This window comes from Gobio gobio (genome assembly GCF_949357685.1).
Source record: "Gobio gobio genome assembly, chromosome: 16".
NCBI lineage: Eukaryota > Metazoa > Chordata > Actinopteri > Cypriniformes > Gobionidae > Gobio > Gobio gobio.
The window spans coordinates 41,973,634-41,986,873 of record NC_137109.1 but is presented as its reverse complement, the minus strand read 5'-3'; the positions used below and the strand labels follow the sequence as shown (position 1 = coordinate 41,986,873).

The window sequence follows — 13,240 nt, the reverse complement described above, 5'->3', positions numbered from 1 at the left end:
AACAAAATAAACTTGCGCTGAAAGTTTGCGGTTCGAACCAGTTCACCAAATCGGACTGAATCGTTCTAAACGGTTCGCATCTCGAGTCAGCGCTGAACTTTCTGACATGAGCGACAGTCCCTCCGACTAGAAATAAACGAATAACCTGAAGTATATGCTAGTAACTACAACAGTTCACTGAACTGAGACGTGCTGAGAGAACTGAGACATCCGTCTCCCTGGCAGGCTTGTGCCTCGTTAAACCACACCCCCTCCACTACAGATCTAATACTCATTTCAAATGCAAAGATGTCAGCCAATCACAACAGTGGGCGTTTTTACTGAAGTCTCACAGCAGACACGCCCCTTGAAACAGGGCATTCAGCCAGAGGGCAAACATCAGCATAGGAAAAAAAAAAAAAAAGCCTTTTATTTATAAATTATGACATTTTATGATGTAAAAATCATACTAACAATATAAGTACACCTTAGAATACATTAAAATAAAATAAAAAATCCATGCCATGGGACCTTTAAACCCTTTGGTATATACTCATAAATCTGGTCTTATTTTAAACTAGACACTTAAAATTGTGTTAACCATGAGTCATAACGCAAAGTAGTATAGGGAACAGAGTAAAACATGGTAAAATATACACATGAAAGTGACTCACTTATTGAAATTCACATAGGGAAAAATGGATGAGACTTTAATGTTAAAGGCCTGAAAATATACAAACATAAAACTGAATGTCTGATCATGTTTTGATTCAAATTTGAGGATGCTCTCAAATATCTAGCTTCTGTAAGCTTTTGGTTACTCGAACTCAAAACCCTCATGCAAACAAAGAAGGATTTTTGTTGTTTTTTCCCCAATTTTTGTTGTTGTTTTGGATTAAAGAGTGGGATGCATTTTGAAGAGTGGACCCTTACATTGAAATGCATGCGTTTCTTGGATTTCTGGTGTTACTTGGAACTGTCTGATCAGATCTTAACCATAGGAGAGGAAAGATAAGTACTGCGTTATTTTGTTTGTTTTTACATGGCCGGTCCTTCAGCATTTCATTTAACCCTTTCCTCTCTGGTGTATTTATTGCAAAAACTTTTAGAACATGAAAAGTTCAGAACATGAATCTTGAGTGTTTTAGCTTTCAAATGATGCATAGTTTGTGATAGTTGATTAAATATGTTTTATAAAAAAAAAGTACAAACACCCCCCCCCACCCCCACCCACGTCCTGGTGCAGGATAACCATAGATTGTAAAAAAAGATGGACGACGCGCCTTCACTTTCTTCCGTTGATGTACGTGAAGCCGCCAGTGTTCAAATATGGCGCTGACATCCTAGGTCTCGAGTCCGTGTCGTAGCAACTTCGAGCCCGAGTCAGCACAGTAGTGAGCACGAAGTTGAGCCGAGATATCAAGGTCAAACTCAAACTTTTTGAGTTCGAGTTTGAGATGGCATTACAGAAGAGAATTCGATTTCTGCGCAAAAAGCTGCAATGAGTTTAACTACGCTCATAACGCTGATCATATACAGACGGAAGCAAGGGAGTTTGAACATATTTCATGTAATCTAGTGCTCTAAATATGTGCGCATACACGGTGCTGGTTCATGTTTAAATCACGTCTTTAAATGAAATATATGTGCAAATAAAGACACAGATACAGCCGTACATCTGATCATGAACGCGATGACGATTCATTATTCTGATACACAAAAGGCAATGATGTAGACTGACAATTAAAAGAACAAAAGGACAAAAAGTAACTATGCCTTTATTCTAAACTGGCATGTGTTTGTTCAGAGACTGTAGTGGTCTTAAATGTAATGAAAATATTATTAGACCTTTTAAATGTTCTTCTGTGTTTCTCCCTCGTTCTTGGGAGTTTGTGGTCATATAGGGTTAGATTTTTTATGCTCAAGGAGCCCCTCAACTCAGATTGTGTTTTTTTTCCTCTGTGGTCATATTTTAACATTCACATGCGTTTTATTGTTGTTGTCATCTTCCCTTTTCCCACCCTCTACTCTCCCACCTTTCCACAATCATTTCTTAAGACTTTCAACTCTTGAGGTGTAAACGACCAGGCTAAACAGGGGAGGAGTTCATGACACTTTAAACAACAATTCAAGCAGTAGGTCTTATTCAGCCACCCCACGGTCTGTCATAAGAGCAGAGCCAACCACTACACACAAGAACAACTAACAAGGTGAAATATAAAGCTAAAATCACCAGAGCAGCGGGTGTTCATGTTCAAGTATAAATGCCAGTGGTTAGGAGGTGATGGGTTAATTGCATTAGGATGTCATTTTGTGAAATGCTAGATGGAGAGGAAAGTCAGAAGCAGTGAAACACTGTGGTGAAAGCAAAGGCTCGATTCATGTCTGCTCATAGCCAGAGCTCTCTGACACGTGCTAGCACACCAAATGAGTTCTTTCAGTGAAGGTCGAGTCCCCGGGATAACACTGACGTCTTATCTGATGTGCCTGCGAAAGGGTGTCATCACTTGCCTTCACATCCCAGTTGGCTCATGTTGAAACCTTTTCAATACAATAAAGCAGAGCAATTTAACAGCAGCTTAAAATATTGAAATGAATGAGCACAGTCATACGACCACAAGCGTCACATTCAACATGGTCTCGTCGAATGTGTCGGCAAATGAAACCGAACACAATTGTGCAGATCTCCACATTCCACTCAAGCCAAGAAAAAAAATAAAAAAGAGCTTGCAATGAAAGCAGCCAAGAGTGCAAGTAATGGCCAAGTTCATAACTAGCCTGAACTGAAATTGACTCAATGAAAAGAGAGAAAAATCAATTTGAGGAGGCAGTGAGTAAGAGCTATGTGCTCGGGAGGGGGGTCTCATTCTTTCCTTTGTTGATGTTTGGAAAAATGTGCAGTGTTTCCTGGTAAAAGGAAGAGTGTCTCACAGAACGATGGCAATCTAAAAAACAAGAATTTCTAGGTTATTACGCAACTGGTGGTTTCCACAGAAGCTGAACAGTAGCTCTAAGACCCTGTTTATTTTTACCCATCACTTAAGAAATAGATTTGTCCGACCATAGACCACACAAAAATCATGGAGAACTAAAGACTCAGAGACTGTCATTCCTTCCAGAGGGTGCAATCAATAAGACCATTTTCACAGACCCGATAGTGATCAGTGCACCCATAATAAACTCACATATATCACTTCTAAGGTAGGACCACAGTGGCCTGTGATGAAATGCCGAAAGCGGATGCCTATACAAGGCACAATGAACACCCAGATACCTTGCAGGGAAGGCAGACGGCATTCTCATTCCCAGCATCCTTCATCGTCCCCTTGATAGGTGCGAAGCAATCAAAATCGGTTTCTACAGTAAATAAGACACATTCCACCCAGGAGACATGCTAATGTTGCACATATACATGCAGCAGACAACTCTGGAGCTGTTAGGGAGAAAATCGTTCAAGGATTCAGTGGTTTCTAGTGTGCATTACGCAACGATTACTTTTGCCTGGCTTGCAGAACAGCTGGTAAGCCACAGCTGGGTACCAGGATCTCTTTTCAATCTAGGGAAGCTTTAACCCCACTCAATGGTGGCATTATCAGACGAACCATGCATGGTCGAGCAAAACTGCATAGCTGACAGTCTCCGGCACCAGCGAGCAACAGTGTCTGAATTCCACAGCCAATGACAGCATACCAAAACCAATGTGACATTCCTCTGGCATCACAGCAGCATGCTGGCCGGCGCTTGACAGATTTTACAGCCCAAACTAAGCCAATAAACACTGAGTGCAGAGTCTGAAACTGACAAAGATGTTATTCCAACAAGTGATAAGTGGCTTGAGCTTGCACTCTGCATCTAAAAGTGTGAAATGGCACACTAATTCTAGAAGGAGGCATTCTAACTCAGGAAGCTCAAGTCAGCCATTCACTTCGAACGAGAACGTAGGGTGATGACTTTATGGTTATGGGTTATTTCCGTCACATGCCAACAGAATGCAACAGGCTTGGCCTGAAGTCTCACACAAGTAAAGCGTTGCCTTCTCCACATCTGACATCAACCTTGACAACTGGCAGACTCAGTGTACATTTTCAAGTTGTTTTGCGGTTGTTTTCTCATTTTTGGCAACAGAGCATAAATAAAAATATCTTGATGGATCAGCGCAGCAAGTCAAGGCAAGCTGTTCACTAATGAATGTGATAATCCCCCCCTTAGCACAGGGAACATAGCCATATACCTAGGATTAGTTAGCAATAGATGTCAATTTCAGGAAAATTTAATTTACACGTAAACTGAAGGCCTCCAAACTCATGCTGATATGATGAGGCTATCGCATCTTATTTAAATTAGTAATGTGCGCTAACTAGAGTGTAGCGGTGCCTGCATATCAATTTCAGCAGTATTTTTAAATCAAAAATGCTTTGCAAACAAGGCATGAAGAAATGAGTCGTGGTGCAATTTGACAGGGTTAAACCCTTCTATTAACCTGCATTCTCTATCCTCTTTCCGCAAGAAGACACAGCAGAGATACCAGTGATGTTCTGTAATGAGAACGAACAACATGAGATTGAGTGAGGGCATATACAGGACAACAGGCTTGAGAAGGGGGGGGGGGGCATACACTCCAGTGCATGATAGCAGCAACTCTGATAACACAAGCCAAGCCCTCTTAATTCAAAAATCCATCCGCACATGCAGATAAGCACAGACAGATAATGAAAACAGGAAATGAAACCACTGATTAAAGCCATTGTTTGAATTTGGATATTCAACCGTTTCTTGTAACCGTTTCAATGGCTGCAGCCACTTTTGAACTCTTATAATTAGGGATGCCCCGATCAGGAATTTTGCAGCCAATACTTTGGCCAATACTGATTGGCCAATACTAATCCCAATCATTCAAGCTTTATACAAGTAATAATTAAGCTCTGTAGAATGTCAGTGTTTGTTTTTTTCAGATAAGTAATGCCACAGATATTAGTTACAGTAATGCTATAGATTGTTGTTTTAGAATCAAATAAGCACAACAAATATTAATTTTAAAATGAACATTTTAGGAGGCCTTTAAAAACAGGGCTTATGCAAAACACTATCCATATTAGGATAGTCTGGCTTATTAAAGTGCCTAAAAGACTTAATGTCAAACTGGACATAAGGTGTATTTAAACATCATCCAATATGTGACAGACAAAAACAAATAGAAACACTGCAACTCGTAAATTAACAAAATTAGATCAGTAATACAAAAATATTCAGGAATATTATTCAGTAAGTGCTGAGTATTTGTGTCACTTCCTACACCCTACTTAAGTTGATATGGCAGGATTGTCTTTATAAATTTGAGCTTTTCTGCATATTAAAGCTACACTGTGTGATATTTTCCCCCATCTAGCGGTGAAAAGGTATATGACCATCCAGTTAATATTAGTTTCTCTTCCTCTCAATTCCGATTTCGTTTTAACTCCTACGGTGGCCGCTTTAGTCCTAGATTAATATGGCTTCCAGTTCGACCTCGTCCACATTCGACACGGTGCCATCGAGTGTTAAAGCGCGAAAGGCGAAGCTTGAATTTACGGGTATGTCCCTCATTGGCTAATGTACTTTCAAGATGGAGTGGCAACATGGCGACCTGCATTCGAACCCCTCACCCGTATGTATTTTCAATGGCATATTATAAACTTACGAGAATACTTTATTACTTGAAAGAAGTAAATATACATTAATGAGCACATATATTTTTGAAAGAACTAAGTGTTTTTAGCTAAGAACAAACTAAAAAAGTTACACCGTGTAGCTTTAATGAGAGTCTATTCCTCTTTTCATCCAAAACAAGCGCGGCTGTACTGAATAGTCGCTTACCATCAACACTTGAGCACTTAACATCACGCACTAGAAATAGAAATACAACAGGCACAGTAAGATATGAACTCACACACTGTATGGGCAGCAGCTTTAGGTGCGTGCACTGACTGCGCTCAGAACCCGCTTCTCAGACAGTTTCGCTGCTTGCTTCCTGTGTGCGAGCGGTTTTAAATCACATGTTCTTAAATCGCAAGGCTTAAAAACGCATTGTTTCTTAAGACTGCATAAAACCACACTGGCAATGACATGACTGCCACACTAAAGTCTTGACGTCATAATTTTGTGATCGGTTATTCACGAATCAATTCGCTACTGATTCACAAACTCAATGCGATACCAATTTTTATCCAATACAGATTTGTTTGTATGTATACAAAACATTACTAACAGGTCAAATTAAAACATAATTAATATGTAATAGAGCTATGGACATTGAATGGCTTTCCTGAGAAATGTAATGTTGTGTGACATTTACAAGCTGTTGTATTGACATCTTTACATGGCTGAAACTGATTAACCGATTACATGAGACATGATACATTTTAGTAAGTTGAACTGTTTGTTTCAATAAACCTGATGAAGTTATTCATGTTTAATTCATTATGAAATTGAAAGAATTTGAAAGCTGAAACTTTCATACCAAAAGTAACAGGCTTATTGTGATTATTGGATGGTGGGGCACAACAATTAATATGTTTGCTGAGGTTTCGTTTACACAGCACCAGAAAACAGTATAGAATAAAAGATTGATCTTGGAACTTAAGGTTTGATAACAGTTAAAAAAAACTGATTTGTCAACCCAGCCCAAGTTAGCAGCCTTCACTTTTTTTGCATACCTTGCTTACGGACATCCTCCACCGCTGCAGTCAGCTCTTCCTTTAAGAACTGGCTCTCTTTAGCAATCTTCTCGCCTTTCTCCAGGAAGTTATGGGTTGCTGTCTCTACAGAGGCTGCCAGAACATGAGCCTTCTTGGAGCGCCCCTTCTTCTTGTTGGATGGGCCTTTGTTGCTGGAGTTTACAAGTGTGGTGACCTGCAAACGATGCAAATAATTAAGGAAAACTGGACTTTTTGGTGATTAATACAGCAACTGAGGGTGAAAACTGAAAAAGCAGCCTGACCTGGGTAACCAAAGGCTCAAGCAGTCTTTCCACAGCCAGTGTGCGAATCTCCAGGCTCTTGGGATCCCATTTGAAGTTGATGTTTGCTGTGTTAATGCTCGTCATTGTTTCTGAAGAGAGAAAAAGCGATCAATGGATTAAGAAGGGTGACAAGACAAATAAGCAGCCTGGGGCTGTGTCTTTTATCAAATCAAATGTCACATGACAGACTTGTGTTTAGTGTATGCGATCACTAATGATGTAAATATTCCACACTGTTAACCAAAACCCAACCGTCTGAGTAGCCCTGTTGCCCACTCTGCTGTTTTCCATTCAAACCATGACCACAGTTGTATTGATCAGCAATCTTGCACTGAAGGACATGGATAATCAGCCTACCCTGGGGCTCTGCTGTTGTTCCAGGGGTCTGTCTGCACTAGACAGCCACACTAAATGGACATTGTTTGCTATATAGGCCAGGGAATGCAGACAACAGAGTGAGGTCAGTGTTGCATGACCAACGCATTGAGAATAAAACCTTTGAATTCAAATGTGTCCTACAAAAAGTTAGGACATTCGACTTTGGCCTAAGAAAACAATGTAATTTTTCGCCACTAGAGGTCGCTTATACAAAAAGTCGTAGCTTGCTGACACCTTGATTTTGCGGAAATCATGGGAACCATTGTCTTCACATCTACAGCTGGTGGAAAAGAATCCATTGGGACTCATTTTTCATGGATAAGCTAAAGTATTCAAGATTTATTAACGTTACTGTAGTATGAAGAAGGGTGGGGCTAAAAGCCGTTGGAGCGGAACGAGGCCGCTGGAGCGATTGCTAATGGGAGACAAGTGCGACACAAATTTCACATGTGTATGAAAGGTTTTAAACTCAATATTTCCAAAATCATGCATAACAGTATTAGCAAAACTCTTCCTTAATTCTATTGATACAAAACTTATTTTGCAGTTTCCATGCTTTGTCCCAAGAGATAAACAAATAAAGAACAGCAAAGTAAAAGACAGCGAACAAAGAGCATTTTTATAACCTTATTTAATTAATGTTTTAACAATAATTATATAATTAAAATTATCAGCGTAAATATTTCCACAAAGATTATCCATGTTGACTTCCACTGAACTAGAGTTCTTTAAAAGTAACACCACACTCTTTGAATTGTGTGAAGAACAATATCAAAGTCTCTTGGTTTAACTGGTACCTAAAAAAAATTAAGAAATTTTGCATGATAACAGATATAAATTCAAATTAACCAATTGCCTTACTAAAATAATCACTTCATTAAACCAAGTATGATAGAATAGCATGTCTTTGTTATTCCGTATGAAATTGTGTGGTGAGAAATTGTGTTTATATACCAATTTCTATGCTAGGCGTGTCTGTGAAAACTGGCCAATTTAACAGTAATTGTCAACAGAAAAATTACACTTCCACAAAACGCGTTTACCGCCAAGCGTATTCAATAATTAGGAAATACATTCCAAAGACTCTCTAATTCTTCATAAACTATCAACCACTGAATTTTGAAAGTGTCATTAAAAGTGTACTATAATCAAAGACCTCAGGTCCCCTCTTTAGTGTTACAAAATTACCTCCTTTAAATAATGTAGCTTTTCTCTCCAAATAAAGTAATAAAGTATCTTATCTAAATCCTTAAGCACTATAAAAGGCACATCAAATGATAAAGACGCATCTTTCAGCATTTGACAATAACCTTCCAAATACTGATATATCCCCTCATTAACCACAAATTGCATTCATTTGTTCATTTTTACAAATTACTACACAGATATCAATTGGTGTTTAACTGGAATATTTTCTATTTATGTAGAGGAATAATCTTTGAGGGGAAACAATACAGATTTATCTAAATTTAAATGCCTGAAACAGCAATGAATGCGTCAATATCTAATTATTTGTGATACCCATAAACAGTAAGGTGGCACATCAAATTTGTTTTTCAAAAAAAGTCATCCGGGTAACCGAAACCGGTGCTACTTTCACGTATTGCGTCACACCGTGGGCTCGCTCACTCACGCAATTGGCGTTATATAGCGTCCAAGTTCTAGATTGTTTTGTACATTAAATAACTTTACCCTTTGCGACAACGTTGAGGTAATATACCAAACAATAATGAAATGCATTTAAATAAAATCTGCCCAAGTAGTTATTTGATGAGTAGCCGTGAAATAAACGGGATAATGTACTTTCACTTTACCATTACCATCCGACAGTCCACTTTTACATATCAACGGGGTTAGAGAGAAAGATTATTTTTCTGTATTTTCAATTTTCATCATATGTATTGTATTTTTGGTAGACAACACATTTCAGTAGACAATATACTGTCTGCATCCTGTATTATGAAACAGCGAAGGGCAGCAGAACTCACAGGAAGGGCCTGATCCCTAGTTTGTGGTTAAGGCGGAGCCCTAAACTCCTCATATGGATTTTATATATTTCTCAAACGCCTTAACCTATCATCGATTAAAAATAAATAAATCATCCACAAAACACATACGATAGCATTTCAATGGCCTGTTTTGGTCCAAAAAACACCTTTAAGAATACTACTTCAAGAATAAAACTCCTGACACATTTCTCCTGATAGGAGACGTGCAGCTAACGGCTAACTAGCATCCCCCACCAAAGTTTCCAGGATAGTTTCTGTTTAAATACTTCAAGAAGTTATCAGCTATTTGTCCTTTCATGACGCTTCTAAATTCGTCAAAGCGTGATTAACAAGACGTTTACAAGAAAGAAAAAAACTGGCGTTTATTTAGTGAAATACTAAACGACAAAGAGAGTAACGTTAATATCCCAAACATTCCATGAAGTTGGGAAACGCGCTAACAATGTAGCCACAAACCCAAATTCCGCTTTTCTGGCTATATTATATTCACAATATAGACACATACGGAACCAATTATGACGCATATTCACTTTTCTATGAGTTGTTAATGCAAATAATGCCATTTAAACTACCTAGACAAAAGCAAAACCTACTCACCAAACTGTTGAAATTCCTGTCAGATTCAAAATGGAGGGCTGAGACTTTTAAAATACTGTGGTAAAGTTTTTCCGCGTGTTATAATCCCTCCCGGTGGATAAACAAAAGCCAAACGATATAATCCACTAAAACTTGGCCAAAAGAGCCCGTTCGTGTGATAAATGGAAGAGTTCGTGTAACGTTAGTGTTTAGGAGGAGTTTCGGTTTTTACCGTGAGCTCAAAGAGGAGGAGGAGGATGATGATGGCGGATTCCCAACAGTCAGTCAGTCAGTGTTATCAGGTGTGTTTGGGAGTGGCTCGAGAACTCGAGGAAAGTTCAGCTGAATGCGCAGTGGGGGACATTAAACACAATGGTGTAAGATTAAAATGTGTGAAGGGAGATTTGAATTTGTGAAGGGACTTTTTACATCGCTGTTGACTGGATTTAAGCATATTCTTTCTCTACTTAAGTTCAGCTCAGTTCATGTGCTTTATTTTTTGGCATGGCAACAGTAGGCTAAATTTGTGTTATTTGCATCATAGCCTCATTAATTAAGCATCAAGAGACCATATATAAAATACTCTATAAAGAGAAGAGACAAATACATATTTAATAATTATTTTAAAATACAAAATAAGGATGAGCTATTTAAATAACCTTTGTGATAAAGGGAGACAGACACAAGACTATCTATCTTTCTACACCGATCAGGCATAACATAATGACCACCTTTCTAATATTGTGTGGTCCCCCTTTTGCTGCCAAAACAGCCCTGTCGTCTAGCCATCACTATCTATCTATCTATCTATCTATCTATCTATCTATCTATCTATCTATCTATCTATCTATCTATCTATCTATCTATCTATCTATCTATCTATCTATCTATCTATCTATCTATCTATCTATCTATCTATCTAGTCTAAGATGGTTTGATGGTCATAACTGGTCTGTGGGTCATTTGAGGACATTTTGGGCACTTCATCGGTTTGGACACGTCAGAACATCAGTTTGGACACGTTGAAAATATTTTCTTAAGCAATTCTTTTTGTGTATAGATTACTTGTTATTAATGATGATTTAATCTCACAGTCAAATCAGTACTTTCTTATAATAATTCTTTCTTAATATGAAAAAGAGGGAGTAAGTAATGCAGTGAATATATGAGCAGCTGGTATGAGTGTTTTTCCCCCTCAGAACACAGTGCAGAGTGCAGTGCAAGTGGGTCTGACTCATATAGGAAGTTATTGAGATGTGAGTCCCAGGCGAGTTGTAGCATGAATAGTAATAATCTTACATTTTCAGCAGTTTATATGGAGAGGGCATAGTGCTCTTAGAGCCAAGTGAATGATAGTCATTTAATTTATTTTGTATTTACTAAGAATTCATAATGGAACTCTGCATTGAGTTTTATATTTTAGCTGGAATCGTAATGAAGTTATATTTTATGCAAGACTGTCATATTCATCTTTGGAGCAGAACGAATCTCATATTCTGTTTGAATGGTGGTCTCAAGTTATCCGCTCCATCAGTCAACAGAGGGAGAGAAAGTGGCCACTCTAGTGAAAGAGTAATACATACAACCATCATAACAATCACACCTTAACCTCTAGTGGAAATGATTACATCTATGCAAGATATAGTTATGCTGACTGTGTGTCATACAACTGTGTTCATGTGCTTGATAGTCCTTTTGGGGGAGGGTAGATGAACCGATGTGTGAGAATATGACAGACTATATGCACTGCTAAGCAATTTTGGTAAAGGAGGGGACTGCAATGTGGATGACAAGTACTTTGTCTTCACAAGCCTGAATACCAATGTGAAATATAATGAGCAAATCTGCCAGACCCAAGTGTTTTTTGTTTGAGCTTAATGAAGTGGAGGGGCAATAAACAGGTTATTGGATGGGGCCAGATGTATTAAAAAATAAACATGCGCATCTCACCTATAATGGCCGTGAAAAAAAGATGACGGTGCATGAAAGCTGATGTTTTATTCTCTTCAATATGTTGTTTTTGCAACTAGTGTGTCTATTTTTTTTACTGCGTCATATGGCATTTTCTCTTTATGGGAACATAAAACAACATTGGGGTAATTGACAGCTGTGTTAATTTAGCCCCTAGAAATTCATATTTTCCACAGGTTACGCATCTCACGGTTGTTGCCCTTTGGGAAACTTCTGCAATTCCCTGGAAGGAAACGATATAAATAACTCTCTGACAAATCAGGAGAAGCCAAGTGGTCGTAATACCAATTAGATACACAGAGGAAATTGCTTTAGTGGTAGAGCACAGACAATAATCTAAACTCAGTGGATAAGGAAGGGAGAGTGCATTAACAACGATGACTTCTAGTTCTTCAGGCACTGGAGGAAGAAAAAGCCCACTAAATTAGTTGGTTGGTCTAGACATTAATTAAGAACGTCCACAACCTCCGTGTTCAGCGTGAAGCCTTAAACCGCTTGCACTGATTCAAACTTATACCGGTCATTAAGGGGTGTGTGAGGGATGTGTTCAAATGTAGCCTAAAACAGTAATGTCCCTCTGAAGTTAACAAAAGTGGCCATTTTTAGCCACGAGCTCCACTTCTTCCATTGCATAATTTATTATTTTTCTTTGTCTGTATAATGCAGCATAAAGCTCCAGTTTCAAAGGTTTTAAAAGGTTGTGTCTAAAAGGCATAGTTCACTCTAAAACGAAAATTCTGTAATTTGCTCACCCTCGTGTTGTTTGAAACCTGTATGACTTTCTTTCTTCTGTGGAACATGAAAGAAGACATTTTTAACAGTTTTTGTTCATTATAAATGTGACAGAATTTTGATTTTTGGGTTTACGCTAGTGGTTCTCAGGTGGTGAATTGCATGCAGGTCTGTTCTTATATGATTCACTTTTATGAGTATTTAGAACTTTCTTTTTCTTTTGAGTTCACAAACCTGACACATTTTAAGTAATCTGAATTGTTTCATAGTTTTGAGTATTATTTTTCTTTTCATTTAGACAAACTTAAATTGAACTGAAACTATTTCCCAGCATGCTTTGCCATGACACTTAAGGGAGAGTAAATGCTAAAATGAAGTGCTATATAATGTTTTTGTGCAAGATTAATGTTAAGTGGCAGATTTAGTAGTGTGTAATGTTTTGCTCTGATAATTTAGAAGAGTTTCTGTTATGTTGGGTTTTTTGGTGGGGTTACCATCATGGTGATGAGTGGACCGTGAGCTTAGTTTGAGACATGTTAAATGTGTGCTAATGCTATCAAAGCAAGGTAGCATTTATTGATTTAAGTTAAAGCTAGCC

The 13,240-nt window shown here is 38.3% G+C and overlaps 1 protein-coding gene across 1 annotated transcript in view; it reads right to left on the bottom strand.

Annotated features, from left to right (window-relative positions):
- The window catches only part of ctnna1 (catenin (cadherin-associated protein), alpha 1), a 113,534-nt gene extending 103,327 nt beyond the window's left edge, over positions 1 to 10,207 (bottom strand). The window contains exons 1-3 of the mRNA XM_079839271.1: positions 9,961 to 10,207; positions 6,956 to 7,065; positions 6,672 to 6,867 (exon numbers count right to left, since the gene is read on the bottom strand). Of these exons, the coding sequence (XP_079695397.1) occupies positions 6,672 to 6,867; positions 6,956 to 7,060 (301 nt within the window). The 5' untranslated portion in view covers positions 7,061 to 7,065; positions 9,961 to 10,207. The remainder of the gene's footprint in view (positions 1 to 6,671; positions 6,868 to 6,955; positions 7,066 to 9,960) is intronic.
- Between the last annotated feature and the right edge of the window lie 3,033 nt (positions 10,208 to 13,240).